We start from the raw sequence: 23313 nt of genomic DNA on the forward strand, positions 1-23313 counted from the left end.
TTTCCTTTGTAATTGAAGAGGATCAAACGTTTAGCATTCTGAGATATTGATTTTAAGCTGTTTATTAAGAAATAAGACTCAGAGTGAATCTTTGTTCTTCCCTGCCATTCCTGCCCAAGAGATTCAGACAAGAAAAACAAAACAACAACAAACCTGCTTCGAGAAGGAGGTCTTAGGATGTTGTCTTTGCTTAACTAGAATTAAGTATCGTAAAGGGGAATGCTTTAGACAGGGGCCTGTTAGCTAGATACCTGGTTTCCCATTGTTTCTAAGTTGTCCAGCAAGAATTTGTCTGCCCTATGTCTTCACTCTTCCTCAGCGACCTGTAAATCACCCATTCTCACTTCTGAAATCTAAAACCCCATTCCATCTTTTCCCCTTTGTCAAAAATGACATATATACCCAATGGTGACTTGCTATCTTTGGAATTTTCATGCACATGTGAATTCCCTATGCGCATGTATTAAAATTTGATTTTTCCCTGTTAATCTGTCTCTGCTAATTTGATTATTATCCCAGCTAGAAGAACTTAGAAGGTGGGAGGAGAAGTATTAATTTACTTTTTTAGCCCCACATACAGATTCGGGGCCATCAACAGATTTGGTCCCACATGAAACCACGTGAAGAGTTGATCAGGCTTTTCCTTGCCAAAGAGCAGGTGCAAAACTTAAGCTCAGGTTTGACACAGTTGTCAGTTTCATTTTTTCCAAAGACCTAGTTGTCTGTGATATCAAGGCTCATTCAATCCATAGGCTAAGTAAAAAGCCACTTGGATGTTAAAAATCTGCTTGCCCCAGATCTCTCCAGCTGACCTGCCAAATAGCTTCAAATCAAAACATACAAACAAATAAACAAACAAAAAAACAACTGAGCTAGTTTGTATTACTTCTTTGGGTTGCAATATGAAGACTTATTAAAATAAATCTGTTCAGTGTATTATTTAGACACCTCTGCTGGCCCTTGGGAAATGAAGTGAAAACAGGGACATGTCGAGATGCCCGTGAGAAGTGAGGGGAATATGAACAAAGGTCTGTCCAGGGCGTGGGAGAGCTTCTTGTCATCACTGGGCACTGTCACGCAGCAGTTTGGTGCTGCTGTTTGTCACGTTTGTTGTCATGGTAACCCCCTTCAATGAGTCCTGATCTCTCCATTTTACAGAGGAGGAAGCAAGGTCTGCACAGATAGTAAATGGTAGGTTCAAGATTGAATTTAGGCCATGCTCTAGATCACTGCTACACAGCAGCATTTGCTAGGGTAGGAAGTGGGTTTCATTCATCTTTTTGTTCCTAACACAAGATGCGTAAACAGACCTCACATGAGCCTGGGCTTTGGAAGATAGTGAGGGGAAGGGTGCTCTCCAGAGCAGAATTTTCTGGGATGCTAAGAATTTTCTGAGGTTGGGAGGGTCAGGGATTTTGAAAAGGAAGAAAGGACATGCAAAGAACTGGTAGGAAAGCTCAGAGAATCATTTCCACAACTTAGCAAATCTCGTTTAACTACATCTTATGCATGGTAATTGCACCCAGTATTTTTAGAAGATTTTTCTAGGAAATGTGTGTGTCTCCACTTTTTACTTCATTGTTCATGGTGTGGTATATTCTTCTTTTACATTTTGGTAGCACACTGATTAAAGCAGCAAACTCACTTTTACATATAGAAATTATTTTCAATTAGATTGCAATGAACTTGTAAGAAGGAGGCCACTGAGTCAAGAAAAAGATGCGTGACATACATGAAATAGAAAACATATTTCAAAACTACATATATGACATTTATTTTATATTTTTCACCAACTTGGTCATTTGACCTGTTAAGACATATAGCAACTTTCTGAGATGAAGTGGCAAATATCCATAAAAGATCAGTTATAATACAAGCATCTTTAGCCTAGATTAAGAAATACAATGAAAATTGGACTCCGTTAGTTTATAGAAATTAAAAAAAAAAGTATAATAAGTTCCTAATGGTAACTTTTTGTTTTCCAGACTATGTCTACATTATTGGTAGTGTTACCAATGGATATGTTGTCAAATATATTGATATCAGGTATTATGACCAATGATATTTTAATATTTTTAGCCATAAGAAAACACATTAAAATCTATTTCAATAAGTGTGGTACTTTTTGACATGGTCACTTAAATTCTTACTAAAATATCAGCTTTACAAAAGTATCAAACTTTCAAAAGAGTAAACATATGGATTTCTCATTCTAGGTTAGAAAATAGTGTTTTTAAGTTTCTGATTAAAAAAATTAAAAAAATTGTATATCACATTCAGAAACAGAAACAATCTTATACAAGTACATGGATTTATTCAGCATTATACAGAAAAATGGGATCAGGGTGACCTGCAGAGATACGGAGGCTGTGACTGGGAACGGGGCTCAGTCGGGGGCCTCTGTTCATCTTGTCCCTGAATTTACCCAGCCCTCACTCCTCCTCTCTACCACATGGACAACCATGTCAGGGTTAACAATATGATTTCTAAAAATATAGATTGATGCTATGAAAATAAATGTCTTAAAAAGCAACCACAGGCTTGAACAGAAACATAGGGTAGGTGGGGCTTCAAGGCTCTTCGTGCGGGAGCAGCTTCCACTTCACTGAGAGATCGACGTGTTCATCAAAATCATCTAGCTCCTGCTCCTTGGAGAGCTCCAGGAAAACCTGAAAGGGGGCAAGGAATAAAGAGAGAGGGATGTCACACTGCTTTCTGTAGCTCCAAGTGAGTGAAAGAGTATGCACTTAACTGTATGTTTATATTCCATGGAGGATAGAAAATCTCTAAAACTGACCCACCTGCTCCAGGGTAGACTGGGAGAGGCTGTACTCCTCCAGGTTGAAGCTCTGTTTAACTGCACAAGGATGGACGTACATTAGGGGTTTATATAGTTTTATATCCAGATGATCTTAGAAGTCAGTACAGATAGCAATTTAAAAAATTAAATAAAAAGGTTAAGATAATAGCCGTTCATGGTTTAAGTATACTGTTCATTTAAAAGGACACCAATGCATTCCCATAGTTTCTGGGGGAAAGGTGCTGTTATGTTGCACAGTTTTTGAGAGTTGTATTTAAAGGAGGAAATGGTGCTGAGATGACTTCCTTCCATGCAGGAGAGCCAGTATTTTTGCACATTCAGCACAGGAAGAGGTGGAAGGCAGACACATTTTGAAAAGGGTTGCATCAGAGAAAGATGAAAAGGGTTGCCTAGAGAAAGATGTCTGTGGTTTTCAAAGGAGCAGATAATCCTCATGGGCTGTTTTCATCAATGCAGCTTGACCCAAATTAAGTTGAAAACCCTTCTCCTTGACCAAAATGGACTGGGCAGGTAGTTAGAGCCCTGATAAGACCCCAGCAGACTGGAAATATGCTATCAACTGTACGAGATTGGAAATATACCATCAAAGGTACCAGGCTAGTACTGGCCGCAGTGCCAATCCGTGCAGTGCTGTGAATGACCCCACAGCCCAGATTCTGGGGTGCTCTGCTCAGAGAATGGGAAAGAAGAGGGGTCACTAAGACCCTGGATGCTATCAACAGGAGTAAGAAGAGTCGTTTAGAACCATGAGACTCGAATCTCTTCTCAGGAAAGGTGACAAGCAAGTGAAGATCTCATTGAGCAATGACAATGAAAAGAGTGTGGGGAGGCAGCTCTGGCCAGCACAATGCAGAGTAGCAGAGTTGACAGGCTCAGATGGCAAGGAAAACATGAACCTGGCGATGACAGATGCAGTGTGGTGAGCTTTCAAGTGCAGCAGACACAAGTAGATTGTCTTAATGACCAAAAAAGACATCAGTTTCTTAATATAGAGCCCGAGGCAATGAAACAATCTGCAAGGCCACATAGAATTTAATTTTAAATACGCAAGCATCAATATTCCAAAGAAAGCATTTTCCTTGAATGCACACATAACTAAGTTTTGACTTAGCTGATACCAATATATACATACAAAAATACATGGAAAATACTCACAAAGCAAAAGTGAAAATCACTCCCATAACCTCTCCCTCCCCCAGAATCCCTCCACTTCCTGATATTATTCCCCTAAAATTCAATTTGAGATTTAAATTTTTCAGTTTAACACATTATGTCTCATTTCATTTTTGTCGTGTGGTTAATTTATTTTATCATTTGAAATTCTGCTTTCAGCATCTTATTTCAAAGTTTATCTATCTTACCCGTCTCTAGTTTGAGGAAAGCTTGGGCTAAAGGTTGTACATCTTCCACTGGCAACTTATACACCATCAGGGATGAGTACCTGGGAGGAGAGGAGGAGAGAGAGAGGCTGATACCACTTGTGGCAGACGGAAACCAAGTACAAACATCTCTCTGGTCTTTATTTCTGTAAATAAGAGTTGGTTTGGTGTAGGTGAACCGTCTAGGGTGAATCCATAGTAATAAAAAGGAGGCGATGCACAAGGAGAACTGGGGATGGGAGAGTAAGACTCAGACAGTTTACCATCCTTAGATGGAGGTGAGCAGGTACAGCATAAATGAAATTTCTAGATTTGCCAGTCACCTTTCACCTTATTTTTTAAGTTAAACACTTACTCCTTGGTTTCGTCTTCCAGCCAGGCACTGACACCAGGTAGTTTCTTAACGTTTCCCAAGTTGGGTGGAAATCTAAGTCTATTCTCCAGAGAATTCACACGTCTCCCACCTTCCCTGCTCCTACTCAAACCGCTTTCCTCACACAGGATAACATAATTGAGTCTCTGGTGAGGAGACTAGAGTTCTCCAAAAATTCAGTGCCAAATATCGTTCAGCAACAATTTTTAAAATAATTTGTTTCTCAGATGTTTGCCTTTGTGTCATTTGGAAATCAGGAAGATTTAGATTTTGTATCTAAAGATACTACAAGATACGATTTTGTATATTTATGGGACAATCATTTGTTTCTCAGATGTTTGCCTTTTCGTTATTTGGAAATCAGGAAGATTTAGATTTTGTATCTAAAGATACTATCAGATACTATTTTGTATATTTAAAGATACTACAAGATACTATTTTGTATATTTATGGGACAATCATTCTCATGCATTTTGCTCATTCCCTATTCCTTTATGACATAGTTCTACTCAGTCCTGGGCTGTACTTGAGTTGCAGCATTGTTTTATTATTTGTATTCCACTGTAGAAATATACTTTCTGACCTTGTCATTATGATTTATTTTTCTTACTGTTTCCCCCCCTAACTCCTAAATCAACTACCTGGCTTCTGCAGTGAATTTTAGGTGTCAAAATGACCCTAAAGTTAATCTTTGATTTTTTTAATGTATTACTTTCATGAAGATTGTTCCATCACCAGACTCTATATAAAATTGGAAATGTTAATAGATTTGGAATAAAATAATGAGCTTTCCATCCTAGTTCTGCCTCTTGTTACCTGTCATTTGATCTAACATGTCTATCAATTTCCTACTCCTAAAGATAATAATTCCATTTATTAAGCATCTTCTAAAGGCCAGGCTTTCACAATGCCTTCTTGAAATCATCTCATTTTTCACTGGAACACCAGTGTCTACTTTGGAAAGTTTCAGTGAGGATTAAATAATACAAGACCAGGACAGTGCCCAGCACATAGTAGGACCACAATACGTGCTTCATCAGCTCATCTCTTCTCCGGCTTACTTTCTGCAGTATCCAACAAATCATTTCTTTCTTTTAGGGTTCCTTTTGGGCTAAATGTGGACTCGAATGACAATAAATCAATGAAACTGACAATGAAAAGTTGACATTTGACACCAGATCAAAACCAGCCACCATCTTTACCTGTCCTGCCGGGCAGCCTGGGGGAAAAGCCTCAGAATTTCGGTGTGGAGGGGCTCCACTTGGGTGGGGGTTTTCACCTTCATCTCCAGCAGGTAATCCTTGCCAAATTTGCTTTTCAGGTGCTGGATGGAACCGATACACCTGGAGTGAGGAGCATCAGGTCACAACAGAAAAAGAAAAAGACACAGAATGCAATATTTGAGACTCTTGGTTTGCCACTGGTGTTGTTTTGAGGGCTTTACTGTTAGACCCAGGTGCAGTGGTTCCAACTCTTCGTTGATCTCTCTCTGCCTACAGACAAATTCTTCCAGCCATGAAGCTGGGGGTCAAGTGTTGGCTGTACATGGAAATGTCCCTTGTTCAGGGCATACTAGGGGTCCAAGTGTGGGCACCCACCTCAGCCTTCCGGACACCATGATGGCCACGCGGTCACACACGGCCTCAGCCTCTGCCATGTAATGGGTGGTCAGGAGGGCGCCCCTCTCCGTGTTTCTAAAGGTGGCCCGGATCGCCTGCCTATATTGCCGAGAGAATATTTGCAACTAAAGAAGTCTTCTAATTAATCAGAAATGGATAGAGTGAAGGATTTTTAACGGGCATGACTGTGAATAATTAGCAAAAAGAGATTAAACAAGGGAGGACTCTTAAGAGGGCACGTGGGATGAGGAAGGGCAAGCCAGGTGAGAGGGGAATTCACAGAACACAATATTTATTATGAGGTTGTATTGAAAGAGGAATGCTGAGCAAGAGGCTGTATATGAAAAGGCTGTGCAGAGGGAACAGAATGGCACCAAAGTGCACAGACTTGTCATAACCTAGTGAAAACAAATAAATGCACAATAAACACACATGACAACATTCAAAACTCTCTTTCTGCCCCCACCTTTGCAATCTAGTGAGAATTCCCATCCTATGTGATGACACTATATGATTGTGTCATACTGTGTCACAGAGATGCACCACAGCCACCCAACAGATCAATCGAGCAATTGTAATATGCAGAGTATGTTCGGGCCCTGCCAGTGCTTATTTTTCCTTTAATGAGAAATGGTTAGGAAATATCAGGAAACGATGGCGTTTTTTTTGTTGTTGTTGCTGTTTTTTGTTTTTTGGTCAAAGTATCAGTTTTACTAATAATACGGAGGTATTTTTTGTTTTGCTTTTCACATTAAGAAACAGTTTAAGGGACCATTTTTTGCAGGAGTAAAACAATTCACAAATTTCTTGCAAGGTGTCCACACTGGTCCTGACCAGGTAGCGTTTCTCACCACATCTGCTGCTGCCCCTCGGGGTCCATCCCGGTGGACGGCTCGTCCAGCAGCACCACCGACGGGCTTCCCAGGATGCTCAGAGCGAAGCACAGCTGGAACGAGAGGAACAGCGCGTCCGGCCCCGATCTGTGGGCTGCGCAGAGTAACACCGAGCCCCGCCCCTACCTTTCTCTTGATTCCCTCGGATAAGGCCTTCACCGGACGCCTCTGCTGGTCCTGCAGCTTGAGCGCATCCACCAACCTGAAGGACACAATGGAGCCTTACACGTCGATAGGAGACCCGGGCCACGCAGGACCAGGATGGGGAGCAGAGCTGCTCAGAAATGTGGTTCTGAGAACAGATGCCTGGCCCTCCTAAAATTGATTGTTTTGCTTCCTCCCCCGCCCCCTGCCCTCCAAAACAAGATAATCTTTCCATTTAAAAGAATATAAGCACATTTCGTGATGTCCAAATAGCTGTCCTAGGATAGATGACACTTACATTTTAGTATTTTTTAAAATCAGTTTTACCAATGAATACTGACTTTTTTCTTTCCATACTTAATATGAGAAAAAATATCCCTGTGAAATCGGGGAAATCAGTTTCTAATTACAAATCTACCCAATGTGGTCTGAGTCAGCAATGAGTCTCTGGGCCTCAGTTTCCCATGAAGGACGAACGGGTGTGTCTCCCCCATGTACCGTGTGATGGCTACGGCAGCGTCCGCTTTCCTCAGCCCTTTCACGGCCGCGAACACCTCCAGATGTTCCCGCACTGTCAGACTGGGCCACAGCGCGTTCTCCTGAGGACAGTACCCCAGGAACCCCAGGGGGTCCCCTTCGCTGCTCCCTTTTAGTTGCACCTGCAGAGAAAAGTTCACGCTCAGACCCTACGACCTGCATTGCATCTTTGTTTTGCCATGACACCTTGCTCCTTATAAACCTACAAAAACTAGAGAAGTTCTAGGATCTCATTGGGTTTAGTCATCTGTAACCAGTTTGCACGCGAGGAAGGTTGTCAGAGAGCAAGTACATGGAAACAAACGTATGCACAACATCATCTAAGCTGCAAAACAAGTATCTCACAAGTGTGTCGTTCTCGCCATCATGGCCAAAAATTTATATCCAATTTTCTCTTCCTTGCACACTGAAAGACATACATTAAGTACTCGTTACTGAGCTTCACTCACTGATGAAATGTGTTTTGAGAACTGCTGATGTAACAAATACTGAGCTGCCTGCTTTGGATGCAGTGAGCATCCAAATGGAATGGCCAGTGCCCTGGTTACTGGGAGTTTGCATTCTACTGAGTGAACCAGGTAGTAAACAAGCAGAGAAATGAGGCAGCAGAATACACACAGATCGTAAGTGGTGCGGCTATGGAAATATTCTGGAGGTTGGGGTGGAGAATAGCAGGGGAAGTGACTTTAGGTGGGGTGATTAGCGAAAGCTTGTCTGCTGAGGAGCCATTTCAGCAGAAGAGCAAGAGGACGCCTACTGTGGAAAAGGCCAGAGGAAAGGGATTTGGGGCAGAACAAAGCTCTGTGAAGGGATGATGCTCAGTGTCTTCTGAGACCCGAAGCAAAGCCAGGGGGGCTGGAGCAGAGTGATCAAGGGGAGAAGAGAGAGATGAGGCAGAAGGGACACAGAAACCAGCTCCTGACAAGCAGCGGAGGTTTCCTTCCAGCCTTACTGCAGTGGGAGTTCATTGAAAGTAGTTAAGCAGGACAGTGATATTGTTTATAAAGACCACACTGGCTGATCTGATTAGAGCTGATTTCATGAGACCTTAATAGCTGGCTTTATAATTAAGATTTTACCTTTTAAAATATTTCATTCCAATACATCAATGAACAGTTACCTCTTTTGCCCATGCTTGATGAGAAATAGAATATTGATTTGGGGTTGTGGGGGTGATTGAATTGGAGGGTGGTCTCAGTGGAACTAAGGAGTCCAGTTGGGCTTGGCTAGCCACCAACATCCCTGAGAGGTCCCCTTCACGAATACCTCGGATGTGAATATATTTTCTCCTTCCTCTTTAGCGGGCTATTTGTCAGTCACATTCCTGGCGGTTGTTCCCCTGGTGGGCTTGACACCCAACCTCCTTCCCTTGGTGTAGAGCCACAGACCTCCTCCTCAGATTCTGTTCTCTCCTTCCCCTGGACATGCTTTCCAAGGAGCTCTTAAGGCTCTCTATCTTCTGCCATAGAGTTTTGGGGAAAAGTTTTCTCTATACCTCATGTTGTCTCTCTCTAATAAATCAGCTGTTTGCCTGGCCCCCTTAGACAGTTGCACTGCAAGTACAAATGAGTCGAATTCATACCCTGCTGCTCAACTTCGAGCCAATCCTTGAAAACACAACCCCAAGATAGTGTATTTGAACCAAAATATGTGTCCCAGTACCTAAGCACTTTTTGAAGGACCATGAATATACTTGCTTAAGAAAGGTGTTTATACAAACATTTTTATTCAAGATTAAAGCATTACATACTCGGAGGGCAGTGCTTATTGAAAGTGCAAATCCATGTGCTTTTTGGTGCTATAAATAGAGTTCGTATGGATTCTGATATTGATTTCTGATCTGACATTGGACATTCCCTCCAAATGCCTTTGAAGGCATGAATAATTACTCCCCTTTCAGTGATTCATTTTGTGTTATTAATGTGATAATTTGTGATGTATTATTCTGCTGCATTGATAACCTCAACTATATAATGATTGAATGAGATTGTTATTTACAAGGTTTTAACATCTTATAACTTACTTTGAGCACGACTAAATACTATATTTTCCACATGATTCACCCACCTGTCCAGCAGTTGGTTTTGTGTCTCCAGTTATCACCTTAATGGATGTACTTTTACCAGCTCCATTGTGTCCTAATAATCCCAAAACTTCACCTGAAACAAACAAACAGAAAAGGTTACATTTAATACTGATTGATTTTAATAGTAAAATTAAGAATGAATCTGCAATCTCGCTATGTGCCAAGCGTTGCGCCATGTGCTTTGTATATAGTATCTCACGTAATTGTCACAACCCCCATCACTACCCTGAGAGGTCATTATCATAATCCTTTCTTACACATTTGGGGACAGAAGCTCTTAGGGATGAGGTTAATTGCTCAAAGTCACACAGATGGGTAGTGACAAAGCTACTCTTGGAAACTAGGTGTGTCAGACTCTGTCTCCAGTGATCCTAAGCGCTGTGAGATGTCACAAAATGAGACCATCTAACATCTGTTGGCCCAGCCTTCAGAATGTACTAGCACATCCCATTAGTTCTCCTGTGAAAAATAATGAGCATCAGGAAACCAATCGTGTTCATTAACTAGAAATGTCATAGTCTCAATGGTTCATTTAATAGAGTGCTTATGGCTTCCTGTTGATGTGACTAAGCCCCTATCCATGGGCACGAGTTAATTAATTTCATGTCGAAATGAGCTGTGTAAAAGGAGCTGTCAAGGTCACCAGCTGATGGGTCTGTGTGTGAACCAAGAGATGGTGTATAGAATGATTCTCATCAAGAACTGCAAGGGGGACCCTGAGCCAACAGTGGAAGGAAGGACCACTGTGTCCAACCTTTTCTAACACAGAAAGAGACATTTCTTGTGGCTATTTTCTTCTTCTTCTTGGAAAAGCAGTGTTTCCTCTTCTTTATATACTCCTTGCGTAGACAGCTGGCAATGATGACTGGTTTCTGTAAATGACAAGTAAATCATGTCAGACTTTCATTCTCTCCATTAACTTTATAAAAAGCTCTATTAACCCACAGGGTTGGCCCCTCATTGCACAAGCCATGCATCAGAGAAGACCTTCTACTAGGTGACACATTTATTGGCCATTCTCCCAGGCTAGCACTTATTTTTCAACAGAAGAGGCTATCGTTTTCTTCTCCTATAAAAGCAGTTACTCAGGAACACATTATTGTATGCAGCTGGCCCATCTCTCAGAACAGAAACATAGAGATGGGAGAAGCACCAAATCACCCTCCACGGACAAAACAACATGCTGTGGATCGGACTGCATCCACAACTTTGTACAGTGCACTTTCTCCAAGAAAGTGCCACTTTGCTCACTTTCTAAAATCCACATGTTCTTTCTTGGCTTTTGCAATTTCAGTTGCACTCCACTTTTTGATTTTTTATTCTACGAAAGATGAAGCAAGTTAACATAACTTTTAATCTGCTCATCGAGATGTAAAAATGACTACCTAGTAAAATCAAGTAGTGATCCTCGTTTGTATGAATTAGAGAAACTCAACATCATTTGAGTGTTAGACCTGTAGACAGGCCACTTTAACTGACAAATGTTTGTGTCGTTGGATGAAATAACCTACTTTGTGTGTTTTTACCTCATCAAAGTTTGTGAAGCTCAAGGCATTTGCTGTTCTCTCTCTTTCCATCTGAACGTCTTCGTCCTCTCCTTCTGGCTCTTCGGGATTTTGGCGTACATCGCTGCTTCTTGGGAAAATTCTGGAGCCAAAACCATCCCTTAGTAATTGATTTGGGTTTTCACCTTTGTATCGCGAATACCGCCTTCTTTACGTCTTATACTTGAGTAGATTGCGTAATTAATAAGCCATCATAATCTCCCTTCAGAGCTGTGAACCCTCCTTCCTTTAATGGTACTAGTGCTATATTTAATAACCATTGCTTCTTACACATCTTTCATTCTACTCATTTATAGAAACATCAGTTTTTTAAAATATCAATAGGTAACTTAGTACCTATTATCTAACAAAGAATTTTAATATCATAGCTTAATGAAATAATTTTTCTGGGAACCCTAGCTTTGACACTAACATGTTATCATTACATTTTCATAGGGAGACTAGGTCAGAATATTTGAAGTCAGATAGCATTCCCCCCCCGCCCAAGTATAAGTAAGATGCTTGATCTCCTATGAAACTTGGCCATGTCTTTGGAATATGCGTCAGATTCCCTCTTTCTCCTCCATTCTAACTCTGTCCCTCATACCCAGAATATATCTCATTCTAGTCTCTCTTCCTTCAACCTAATCTCCCATGCTGATCTTACAGATTTCTTAATGGTCTTCTTTCATCTTGGAAGTCTCCCATCCAACTATGTAATAGTTAAAAATGAAACTGATATAGTTTGGAAGACACAAAGGGAATAAAATGTTTATGGCTGTGTACTTGAATGGTGCAAAAAGAAAAAGTCTCAGTTTTTAAGTTCCATTCATCACTGAACTAGTCTATGACCCACCAGTTGGGTTTCTCACTACCACAGGAAAAAAGCACAGTTATCACTGTCTTGGACCTATTAGTGATTCTATTCTTCCTTTCTGGAGCAGCAGCATTCCTTCTACCGCCAATCTATTCAAATTTATTGCTATTTAAACTGAACTAGCTGCTTGTAACTTTCTCCAGTGTTCCACTGCACACAATGTCTGATGGAGCCCTTAATATGCAATGTTTCAGGTCTGTGTCCTCCACTATTTATAATCATCTTTGGTTTACGTACCTACATCTCTATGATTTGTATTGGCACATGGTTACTACCCCAGCCTATCCTAGCACTTGGCACTTGTTTGTTAATGAATTAATTTATGCATGAAAAAATATTTTAAAATATTGATCACTGAAATGAAAGAATCCAATTTGATTCCCAACCTAAATAATGGATCCTTTCTCATTGATTTCTTTCCAAACTTCCATTCCAGACATCGAAGAATAAAAACAAAGATGATGCAATGAAGGAAAGGCTAGAAATGAGAGAGAGAGATGCACAATTAGAAACAGTAAAAGAAAATGGCTTCATATCAGAAGTGAATTAGGAATAATTGGACTTCTACAAAGATGCAGTTGGCAAAACCATTAAAATTTCCAATAATCTATTTGTCAAATTGTGAAACTATCAAATTCATTTTCAATCTTGTTTACAGAAACACTAGAAACAAATATAATTATGTGATACCATTACTTCATTTCCCTGAATAGTTGTATAGTGTTATCAAAATTTGGGAAGTGTATTATCTGGTTAGTTGATCTTTATAAAAAAATTGTTCCATATTTTATAAATATTTTATCTCTTTGGGCTACAAACACCTATATATCCACCTTAATAAAAAGTTTCATCATGTTTACAGGAATTAAAATGGTTCAGTTTCATAAAATACATGATAATTTTTAATGAAGAGTGTGTTCTTACAATTAGGAATACCAGAAAGGGCTCTGCACCTGCTGGTTCTCCATTAAACAGAGGAAACAAAACAAGCTGCAAAAAAGAAACACAATGGTTAAATGGGAAGTTTTTCTGTTTCATGAATTTTATTCATATAAAGGTGATTGGCCCATTGAATAGCCCTACTGGCATGACCCCCGATTTCACCAAGAGTGTTGACTAAGTGTCCTTTTTATAATGTGTAGTGAGGGGCTGTCTTCCTTCTGCCCAAGGTCTATGAGCCACTGTGCTTTTATTTGAAGCAATAGTTACTCATCCACAGGTGAGAAAGTCTTGGGTGTCTGTGCTAGCATCTCCAAACAGTGAGAGAGGCAGGATTTAGCCTTATCATACAGGCAGAACTTCCTGTCCCCATTGTTCCTTTCACAGGTCCCTTTCTTCCCTTCCCTTCACCCACGGATACTTCTTCACCCACAATACTGCAACTTCCTGCCTTTTGTAGCAGCATGGAAGTCGTCCCCTAGAAAAAAAGGGGGTATTTTATTCACATTGAGAACTTCTCTAGAACCTTGAAATCCCCCAAATTAAGGCCATTTCATTTGCCTCCTTTTAAAGCTGTGTAACGCCCAGAATAAGTGTAAAGTCTGCTTGATTGCTCACCACCCTTTATCCTTCCACCCCACCCATTCATCAGGGCCAGCTTTTCTATTCCAGTTCAGCTGCAGTATATCATCCTATCTGGGAGAAATTCCATTGGAATCCATGAAGTAGAAATCGTCAAATGTCATGAATATTTCACATGTTGTTCCAACCCTAAGCAAAGCTTTCACAATTGGTCATGAGTTCCAGGACACTGGGACAGATGGGGGTATTACTTACACGAATAGATATGAACATGCAGCCAATTAATGTGGTGTGTGGTATTAAAAAGGTGATGATATACAGTGAAACATAGTAATCCACCAGAAAAATAGCCACACAGAAGAAGGTGATCTAAAGAAAATACAAATACGTGTGTTAATCATTCTGAACTATAACAGATGTTCCAAATTGAGATGGCTCATCTTGGAGATATTCCTAATTTCCATTCCAACCTCAAAAACCAAGCTGAAATCAGCATATCTCCAGTGACATTTTCTCTTAGTGATTTAGCCAAATTCCTTTGGCCTGGATCATCATGAAAAAAAAATCACGGGATCAATACAGGACCTAATATATATAGAATATTTTAATTACAGAAAAAGAAAAAAAGTGGTGTATATTGTTTTTGGAGGTAAAATTTAGAACTGTAGATAAGCAATAAGCATAGATAAAAATTGAAATTGATATTTCATAGGAATAAAACAACAACAGTGAAAGAAGACTTTTGTTAATTATACCAATGGAGAAATATAAGCATTTAATAACTTGAAGTGGCTTAGTAGAAGTTCTAAAATAGAAAATTAAAGGATAAGAGAAAATTATAGGGACGCCTAACGCTCTCAGATTTTTTCTTCTAAACTGTTGCAATGCCTTCCTAAAAGTTTCTGTACTTCTAATTTTTCTGTGTTACAAATCATTACTTTTATGGCTTTCAGAATATTCTTCCTGAAAGTGCATCTCTGGTCATATATCTTTTCTGCACTCTAAGATTCCATGGCTTCCCACTGTCTATAGAATAAATCCTCGAGCACGTCATTTAAAGTCAGTCATTGTTTCAACCGTTATTTTCACCATAACTAGGACCACATTCAGGCTACACCTTGTTTTCAATCCACGTGCAACACGTTATGACCAGTTCCCAGGACTTTCTGCTAGCCTGGACTTTCTTTATTATTTTCTGTTTGCACCATCATTCTTCTCTAGCTGTTGAAATCTTACACTTCCTCATGTTTCACTCTCTAAAGGAAATCTCTGCTCTCGTTTTCATCAACGAATCTAACTCATCTATGGTTTTCATAGACCTCTTTGTTATTCAGTTGCATAATAGACTTTTAAAGATAGATGATATCTCAATAACTTTTGCCTTATCATTTTGTCTTAATAAGTGGCTGTTTACTCATCTGTTTGCCCTTTGCATGAACTTTCAGTGTTGAAACTGTCTATTTTTTTCTCCATGATAAGTCTTAGTTTGTGACACATTGTTGGAAGCCAATAAATGTTTGTTGAATTTGTAATTTATTTTCTGGTATCCTAAAATGACAGGAAATTAGAATAGATGCTTGTAGATTACATGTATTTTCCCTCCTAATTTAGATAAAGCAAGTGTTGCTTTACGAAATTAATTCTTGGCAGAGAGTTGGAGAAGTAGTTTGTAGTTTTAACTATGCTAGTAACAGCATGTGTTATCTCGTGTAATTTTGTGGAGGTCTTTGGAGCTATTTCTTTTTCAGTAAAAATAAAATACAGATTTTTCCAGATTTGCTTCTGGTAAATATTTTATGGTTCTAGAAAAATTGGGCTACTTTTAAAGAAAGACAAGGGTATAAATAGGAAGAAAAAAAGATGCAGACTTTGAAAAGAATCTGTACCTAAAGCAAACAATATATTTTAGACTGCAATATTAATTTGTCATTCTACCAAGGGCAAATTTTAAAGTATTAGCTCAAAATTGTACATTGCACATATACAATAAATGTTCAAAAGAAACATACTTACAATAAAGAAGCAAAATGACCAAATGCCACTATTTTTTCTCCCCTTGCGAAAAATAAACGAAATTATATATGTAAAGAAGATAAGTGATATGGCGTAACCAACGGCACATGGGATCTGAAATCAACAGGAATATGTTGACTTTAATTAAAGACAAATGCAATTTAGGAAAACATTTAGGATCCAAAACACTGTCATAGCACAGGGTTTTATAGTTATTAAATTCATGACAATGTGAATATCAATGAAAACAATTTGTATCTTCAAATTTTCAGATTAAATCGTACAATATTTGTCCTATGAATATTGTCACTTACTTGCATAATCTGATTTATACTTGTAAAAATAGAATCGTGGAGGCTTAAAATGTAGTCCATCAGGTACATGAAAAGGAATAAAAACCAGTACATCGGGACATCCACCAGCGCCTGCCCAAACCAGTAAGCAGAAGGGAAGAGCCCTGAAATCCGTAGCTGGGACCAAGCTTTGTTCTGAGTAGGAGACAGCAAAGGTACAGAATGGTATTTCAATTAGACACTTAAGAGAATGTAGATTATGTAAGAAAATACTCAAGCAAAACCTCCATTTGTAACAATTCTGCATCATGGCTACACATGTTATCTGGACCAAGGGATATGGATAATGCCAAACATAAATGATCAGAACCATATGATTTCACTGATATGTGGTATCTAAAACTGAAAACAATGAAAGAACAAGACAAGCAAATGAAGGAACAAAAACTCATAGACACAGACAACAGTTTAGTGGTTACCAGAGGGTAAGGGGGGTGGGGGGTGGGAGATGAGGGTAAAGGGGATCAAATATATGGTGATAGAAAGAGAACTAACTCTGGGTGGTGAACACACAATGTGATATATATGTAGATGATGTATTACAGAATTGTACACCTGAAATCTATGTAACTTTACTAACAATTGCCACCCCAATAAACTTTAATTAAAAAAAAAGACTTGAGAAAACAATAAAGAAAGGGGACTGGCTTGAAGTTTTATGGTGGTAAGGAGGTGGGTGGGAATAAAGGTATCCACATGTGCAAAAAAAAAAAAAAGAAAGAAAGATCAGTTTGCTGCTTTAATTCACAGCATTGATGTCCATCACACATCTGATAGAAATATGTGAAAGAAGACCTCGGAATAATCAAGGCATCAACAATGCAGTAAACAAAACAGTGGTTAATGACTTACAGGGTGGTCATTATCTAAGCAGCTTACTTCCTACTTCCCATCAGTGCTCTGCTTGAACTCAGTATGAACTTCTCTTTCTCTCTCTCTCTCTTTTCTAGATTGCAAGTCTGTGTGTGTGTGTGTGTGTGTGTGTGTGTGTGTGTGTGTGTGTGTATGTAATTGCTTTGTCTTTTTAATCTAAGTATTAGATTAATCTAAGTAATAAATGACATGTTACGGTAGTTTTGCCACAGCACACATTCAAACATTCATTACCCACCCAAATATTTATGTATATGTACATAAATATACATACATTCATAAGTATAGGTGTATTTTGTACCACTTGCCATTCGCTGAATCAACTACTAAATTACATATTTTGAAACTATTTACCAAGTGATGTGGTTTTGGCATATATTAAAACTTTCTAAAATTTTTGAAAGGTTAAATATTTACATTCATTTGTTGATGGTCACTAATTAGCTAAGTGATGTTCTTGTCTGAGATGTAATTTGACCCAAGGATTCATGTGAAAATCTCCCAACACAGATCCATTCAGGTAATACAATGATAAGGATTTGGTGATCTACTCAACACGTGGGTGAAACTATGAGAGGAATGAAGGATGGTTTTAGGCTACTGACAGGATAACTGACGCATACTGCTGACATTTATGAAGACAGAAAATATGAAAGGGGGAACATATTTAAGAATATCATAAATTCAGTTTGGGAAGCATGAAGTTTGAGTGTCGTGATGCCTCTGGTGGAAAAGCTGAGAAAGGTGTTTGGATCTGCATTGGAATTCCAAGTTAGAGATCTGGGCTAGAGCCAAATCTGTGAGTGACCAGTAGGCAGAAGGGATTTGAAGCCTTCGGATGAGATGAACTTGCCTCGGAGAAAATGACATCTAACACGAAAAGAGAGCCAGAGGTTGAGATCTGAGGATTTCCAAAATTTAGAGGTGAGAGAGGATTAGGAGAAACGTGGTGAAATCATGGCATCACATAGGCCAAAGAAAGTGTTCATGTTTTCTACGGGAGAAGTTTTAAGTTTGGACTATGTTAGTGGCAGAATGACTGACAGTTGTATCAGGCCAGTAAATGGCATTTCCCAAGATTCCTGGAGGTTCTACTCCAGAAAGGGAACATTACACAGATAATACTCTACAATATGTTCTCTCTTCTCTTGGGCAACAGAATCACTTTGAAGGGGAAGTGACACAGATGAAGATGGTATTGAGTAAACAGAGATGCTTATGCAAGGTTTCATGGATTTTCTGTATTAAAGTTACAAAAAGGGAGTCGTTAAAGGATATTGTATTGAAACTTCTAAGTCAAGCTAATGTGAGTTGGCCTGCATTGATTATCATAAATTCACTACCTTAGGATTACTACTCAACATTTGTCTCCATTTCAAAACAACTGAATCAGAATCTTCATTTTAACCAAATGGTCCAGTAATTTGTAGGCACATTAAAGGGTCATTTGGATTAATGAAAGTGTGTCTGTGAATGAAAACTTATAAATAGATTATCAGTTAAACATCGGGATTTTCTTTTTATTTCTCCCAGTTCTCACAGTTTCAAAAACATCATTTCCTTTTATTTCAACAATCTCTTTTTAATTTACTTTTTTGAAATATAACTTTCAAACAATAAAAAGTACCCATATTATGTATATGGTTACATGAGATTTAATGAATGTATATATATATTCCTGTATCACCATCATAATCAAGGTATAGAAATTTCCTTTAAACTCCAAATTTCTCATGCTTCTTTACAGTCACTAACCCTTATTGCTTGTTACAAGTAACCACAGGTCTGCTTTTTGTCACTATGGACTAGTTTCACAAAAAAAAAAAAAAAAAGAAAGAAAGAAAGAAAGAAAAAAATCATTCAGTATCTACTCTTTCGTTTCTCATTCATGTTGATGAGTTTATTAGCTGTTCCTTCCTTTGTATTGCTGAGTGCTAGTCCATTGCGTGGCTATACCAATATTTATATAAGTTCATAGCTTGGTGGACATTTGGATTGTTTCAGGTTGTTGGCTATTGTGAATAAAGCTGCTAAGGACATTAACGTACAAGTCTGCTTGTGGAAAGATGTTTTCTTTTCTCTTGGGTAAATACTTAGGAGAGGAATTGCTGAGTCATACAATAAGTGTATTTTTAACTTTATAAGAAAGAGTCAAATTGTTTTGCAAAGTGATTGTACGAGTTACATTCCCACCAGCAATGTGTGAGAATTCCAGTTTCTCCACATCCTCACAAACTCTTGATATTGTCAGTTATTTTAATATTACTCATTTTATTTGGTGTGAAAAGGTATCTCACCAGGGTTATTCATTCTCTGGATTACTTGTGATATTAGCCATCTCTTCATGGCATATTTTCCATCTATGTATCTTCTTTGGTGAAATATCTGTTCAAGTATTTTGCCCATCTTTAAAATTAGGCTATATTCTATTAATATTACTGAGGTATAAGAATTCTTTTATTCTTGATATAAATCTTTTATGAGATATATATGCATTGTGAATATTTTTTTTCTCCAGCCCACAGCTTTTTATTTTCTTATTGGTGTTTTACAAAGAGCAAAAGGTTTTAACTTTGATGAAATTCAAGATATGATTTTCTCTTATGGTTTATGCTTCCCCTGTCCCATCTAAGAAATATTTGCCTACCACAAGATCTATGATTCATTTCAAAATCATTTTGTGTATGGTTTAAGGTAAGTGTTGATAACATTCTTTTTCATAATGATTATCAAGTTTCCATTCAATTTGCTGGAAAGATGAAACTTACCCGTTTTAGCTCCCTGGCCGTTTTATTGAAAACAAATTGATGATATGTGTGGGTTTATATCTGAAATGTCTATTCCATTTTATATATTTATATGATTATACTTAATTAGTACATTCTATACTAGTACATTCTATAATGTACTAGTATATTCTAGTACATACTATACTTAATGTACAATTAGTACATACGATACTTAATGTACAATTAGTACATTAAGCATAGTAATTATAGTTAATTAGTACATTCTTAGTTATTATAATTTTGTAGCAAACCTGGAAGTCAGAAGCATAAATCCTTCAACTTTGTTTTTCAGTTATTTTGTCTATTTTAAGTTCTTTGTATATCCATATACATTTTAGAATCATTCTCTATAATCTATTTATCTATATTATGTATATTTCCATTTGTAAAACCTCTTTTTATTTTTATAACTTAGAATTTATGTCTGAATTGGCTGCTTAATTAAACATATAAAAATAGCCTCTTAAAAAATACTGTAATTACATTCCCTTCAGCATATAACCATACAGAGTAAGGAAAGTTTCGGTTACTCACTGTTACCTTATAATCATCAATGCTGCTCATGGCTATATAAGGAGCGCAGCTGGATGCCAAAATCAACCAGAACATGGCAGGGATCAGGAGTTCAAACGGATTATTTCGTTCCTTTTGAAAAATGCAAAGAATGTAATGAGCTGAATAAACAAATCCAAAATTCATTTTCTGGAATACATTTTAAAAACCACAAAACAGATTATGTATAATCCTGCCTTAGGTCCCTTTTGAGGTTACCAAACTCTTCGGTTATCCATTCAGTTTTATAGCTTGACTTTTGGCTTAATACCTCAATTTATGAATAAGGAAAGCGATTCAAAGAAGGTAAATAAACAGCTAATATTACATCATTGGAAAGTAGCAAGAGTAAGATTTTTCATTTTCTTACTTCATGGTTTTAAAATTTATTCTGATGCTAAATAATAAATAATGATAATGTACAGTTGAAACATTCAATTTCCTAATTGATTTTTATAATCATTTGAAATGGAATAGTTTGGCTCAAAAATCATATCAGATATTTTATGGGCATAGCAATAATAAGTTATCTTTTTAGGTTCACCATGAGATGAGATAAATATTGGTTGAGGATGCAAAAGTGAGATGAGGTACTAGCAGGGGAAGTAAAATCTCCAAGGCAAACCTTGCCCTTGGTTACACATATTGTTGCTCCTTTTTATAACTGTCTTGAAGGACAGAAGATTTACAAATTCTCTTGAAAGCAGTTCCCATGTTACTTTCACGATTCACGCAGTTGTTTGATTATGCACATTACTGAAAAACAGCGTAACCAGAGGCTGATTGTCTTTAGCCTGGCCATCAGACACACTTGCCAAACACAGAAAGGTGAGATTTAAGCTTATTGTCAGAATCTTTCCAGAACACCCTACCTGCGGTGGGGGTGGGGAGGAGGGGGAGGGAGGGGAGGGTTAGTACTCGGCAAATCCATTGATTTGGGGCAAGACAAAAGTAAGGACTGAAATTACAAAAAAAATCTTACATGAGCAATAAATAGGTAAATTTGAATAGAGCATAAAATAAGTTGCTGAGGATGTTAAAGTTAAGATGTTGGGCACATAAATATAAGATCAACTGAGCTGGTTGGTATCATCAGACTCACCCTAGCTAAACAGAATGTTTTTACCGCTGAAAGCCCAAGGCAATTTGCTCAATTATTGTAACCTCTTTCAGAAACCAGAAAAAAAGCCTTCAGAGTAATATAGGAGGTTAATTAAATAAACCATAGCATATATTCCAAAATTAATTAACACTTGATTGGTGGATACAACTTTTTGCTTTAATGATTAAGCTCCTTATGCACAGTGACTGAAAGGAATTTTTACTTTTTGAGTACACAGTGAAATATGTTGTGAGAAGGTAACTCAAGATATTGCTAGGAAATCATTGCATAGGAAAACAATGATGGATACATGGTCCATTTTATATGCACACGGGTAGGTGGTTGTTAGCCATATATAATCATAAAACTTCATAGTTGAGTGGCATATGGATAATTTCCAGACCTCTGCCATTCATTTATGTAGCTAACAAATAAGTTATTCAGTGCTTATTATTTGCTAATCCCTATCTTATGTACAGGGTATTACGTAATGTTAAAGATACATGGTCTCCATGCCCAAAGAACTCTTTAAGAGGAAGAAATATATTTAGGCAATAACCAAAATGGAGTAATTACAAACTCTAATAGGTATTCTGGTTTCCAAACTTACAGGGCTATAGACAATCCAATCACTTGGGCCTTTCTTCAGAAACAAAGTGCTTTTTGTTTTTTTGTTTTTGCCTCACGTATGAAAAAGTTGGTTTGGTAGGTCTAGGGTAGGCCCTAGGAATTACTATTCTTGACAAAGAACTGGAGTAATTCTAATGTAAGCAGTTGCAATTCTAACCTGAACTTTGTCCTAATGTTTTTTTTTTTTGTTGTAATATTTATAAAAGTAGTAATAAGGCCTCTCTCTCTCTCTCTCTCTCTCTCTCTCTCTCTCTCTCTCTCTCCCTCCCTCCCTCCCTCCCTCCCTCCCTCCCCCCACCTCTGTTCTTTCCTTCTTTCTTTTGTTATTTTTATGCCAGTCACAGTGCGGCATGATTTCATTTCCATTTCCTCACATTCTCTGAAAATATATTGTGTTAGTTCTATTTTGCATTTAAAAAAGCGAAGCTCTGAAAAGTATATTTATTTCCCAAAGCCAGAGAGCTAGTATGAATCCAAAGGCTAATTTCTCACGCAGTGGTTTACTCAATAAGAATACATTTCCAGCACTTAAAAAGAGTGATCTGGGAGATTCCTGTTGGAGGAGAGCTCGTAAGACTTACCTCCAAAAATGTACTTCTATCAGTTTGGATACGTGCTGATGGTTTAACCATTCCAAGCAGCCCATTGCTAACAATATCCATGAGAACTGGGAAGCAATTCAGTCTTTTGGTATTGCAGGCTAGTGAAAAGCTGTAATTCTAAAATACAAAAAGCAAAGTTATAAATCCTCAGAGATCTTCATTTTTTTAAAAAGGTCAAAATACAATAGTTTAATTAAAAAGTCATGTTTTTCAAATGGTGTCAAATAATCAAAGCAAACACTGTGTAAGTAAACCAAAACATGTACATAAACTATATCTGATTTTCAGGACAGCAAGTGTCTGGCTTAAGGTTAGAATCAACTGTTATTATTGTTTAAGAATAAAACATAAGATTCAGCATATATGTATTAGAAAATTCCTTGGGAAGAAATATGAATTCTTTGGACTTAAATATGTACTTGGCAGTGAGTATTGGATAGTATTTATTTTGCTAATGCACACAGTTTGTGTTGGTAGCTAATGATTTATATACGAATTATTTATCATATTAATGACTGGAATTCACTAAGTAATAAATGAAAGTAATATATGTTTCTCATTTTGTTTCCTAAATTGGAAACCTGAGTATACTGATAGTATATTAG

The 23313-nt window shown here is 37.8% G+C and overlaps 1 protein-coding gene across 3 annotated transcripts in view; it reads right to left on the reverse strand.

Moving 5' to 3' along the window:
* Positions 1-1749: 1749 nt before the first annotated feature.
* Positions 1750-23313, reverse strand: part of ABCA8 (ATP binding cassette subfamily A member 8) — a 66119-nt gene continuing 44555 nt past the window's right edge. For all 3 annotated transcript variants that reach the window (XM_019732845.2, XM_019732846.2, XM_074319432.1), the window contains exons 22-39: positions 22688-22825; positions 20363-20467; positions 16122-16295; positions 15808-15921; positions 14050-14163; positions 13198-13263; positions 12660-12751; positions 11379-11499; positions 10607-10724; positions 9834-9925; positions 7728-7888; positions 7212-7287; positions 7044-7138; positions 6172-6291; positions 5776-5916; positions 4183-4262; positions 2802-2857; positions 1750-2669 (exon numbers count right to left, since the gene is read on the reverse strand). In XM_019732845.2, coding sequence (XP_019588404.2) covers positions 2571-2669; positions 2802-2857; positions 4183-4262; positions 5776-5916; positions 6172-6291; positions 7044-7138; positions 7212-7287; positions 7728-7888; positions 9834-9925; positions 10607-10724; positions 11379-11499; positions 12660-12751; positions 13198-13263; positions 14050-14163; positions 15808-15921; positions 16122-16295; positions 20363-20467; positions 22688-22825 — 1962 coding nt within the window. In that variant the 3' untranslated portion in view covers positions 1750-2570. The remainder of the gene's footprint in view (positions 2670-2801; positions 2858-4182; positions 4263-5775; positions 5917-6171; positions 6292-7043; positions 7139-7211; positions 7288-7727; positions 7889-9833; positions 9926-10606; positions 10725-11378; positions 11500-12659; positions 12752-13197; positions 13264-14049; positions 14164-15807; positions 15922-16121; positions 16296-20362; positions 20468-22687; positions 22826-23313) is intronic.

Source organism: Rhinolophus sinicus, linkage group LG15 (genome assembly GCF_036562045.2).
Source record: "Rhinolophus sinicus isolate RSC01 linkage group LG15, ASM3656204v1, whole genome shotgun sequence".
Classification (NCBI taxonomy): domain Eukaryota; kingdom Metazoa; phylum Chordata; class Mammalia; order Chiroptera; family Rhinolophidae; genus Rhinolophus; species Rhinolophus sinicus.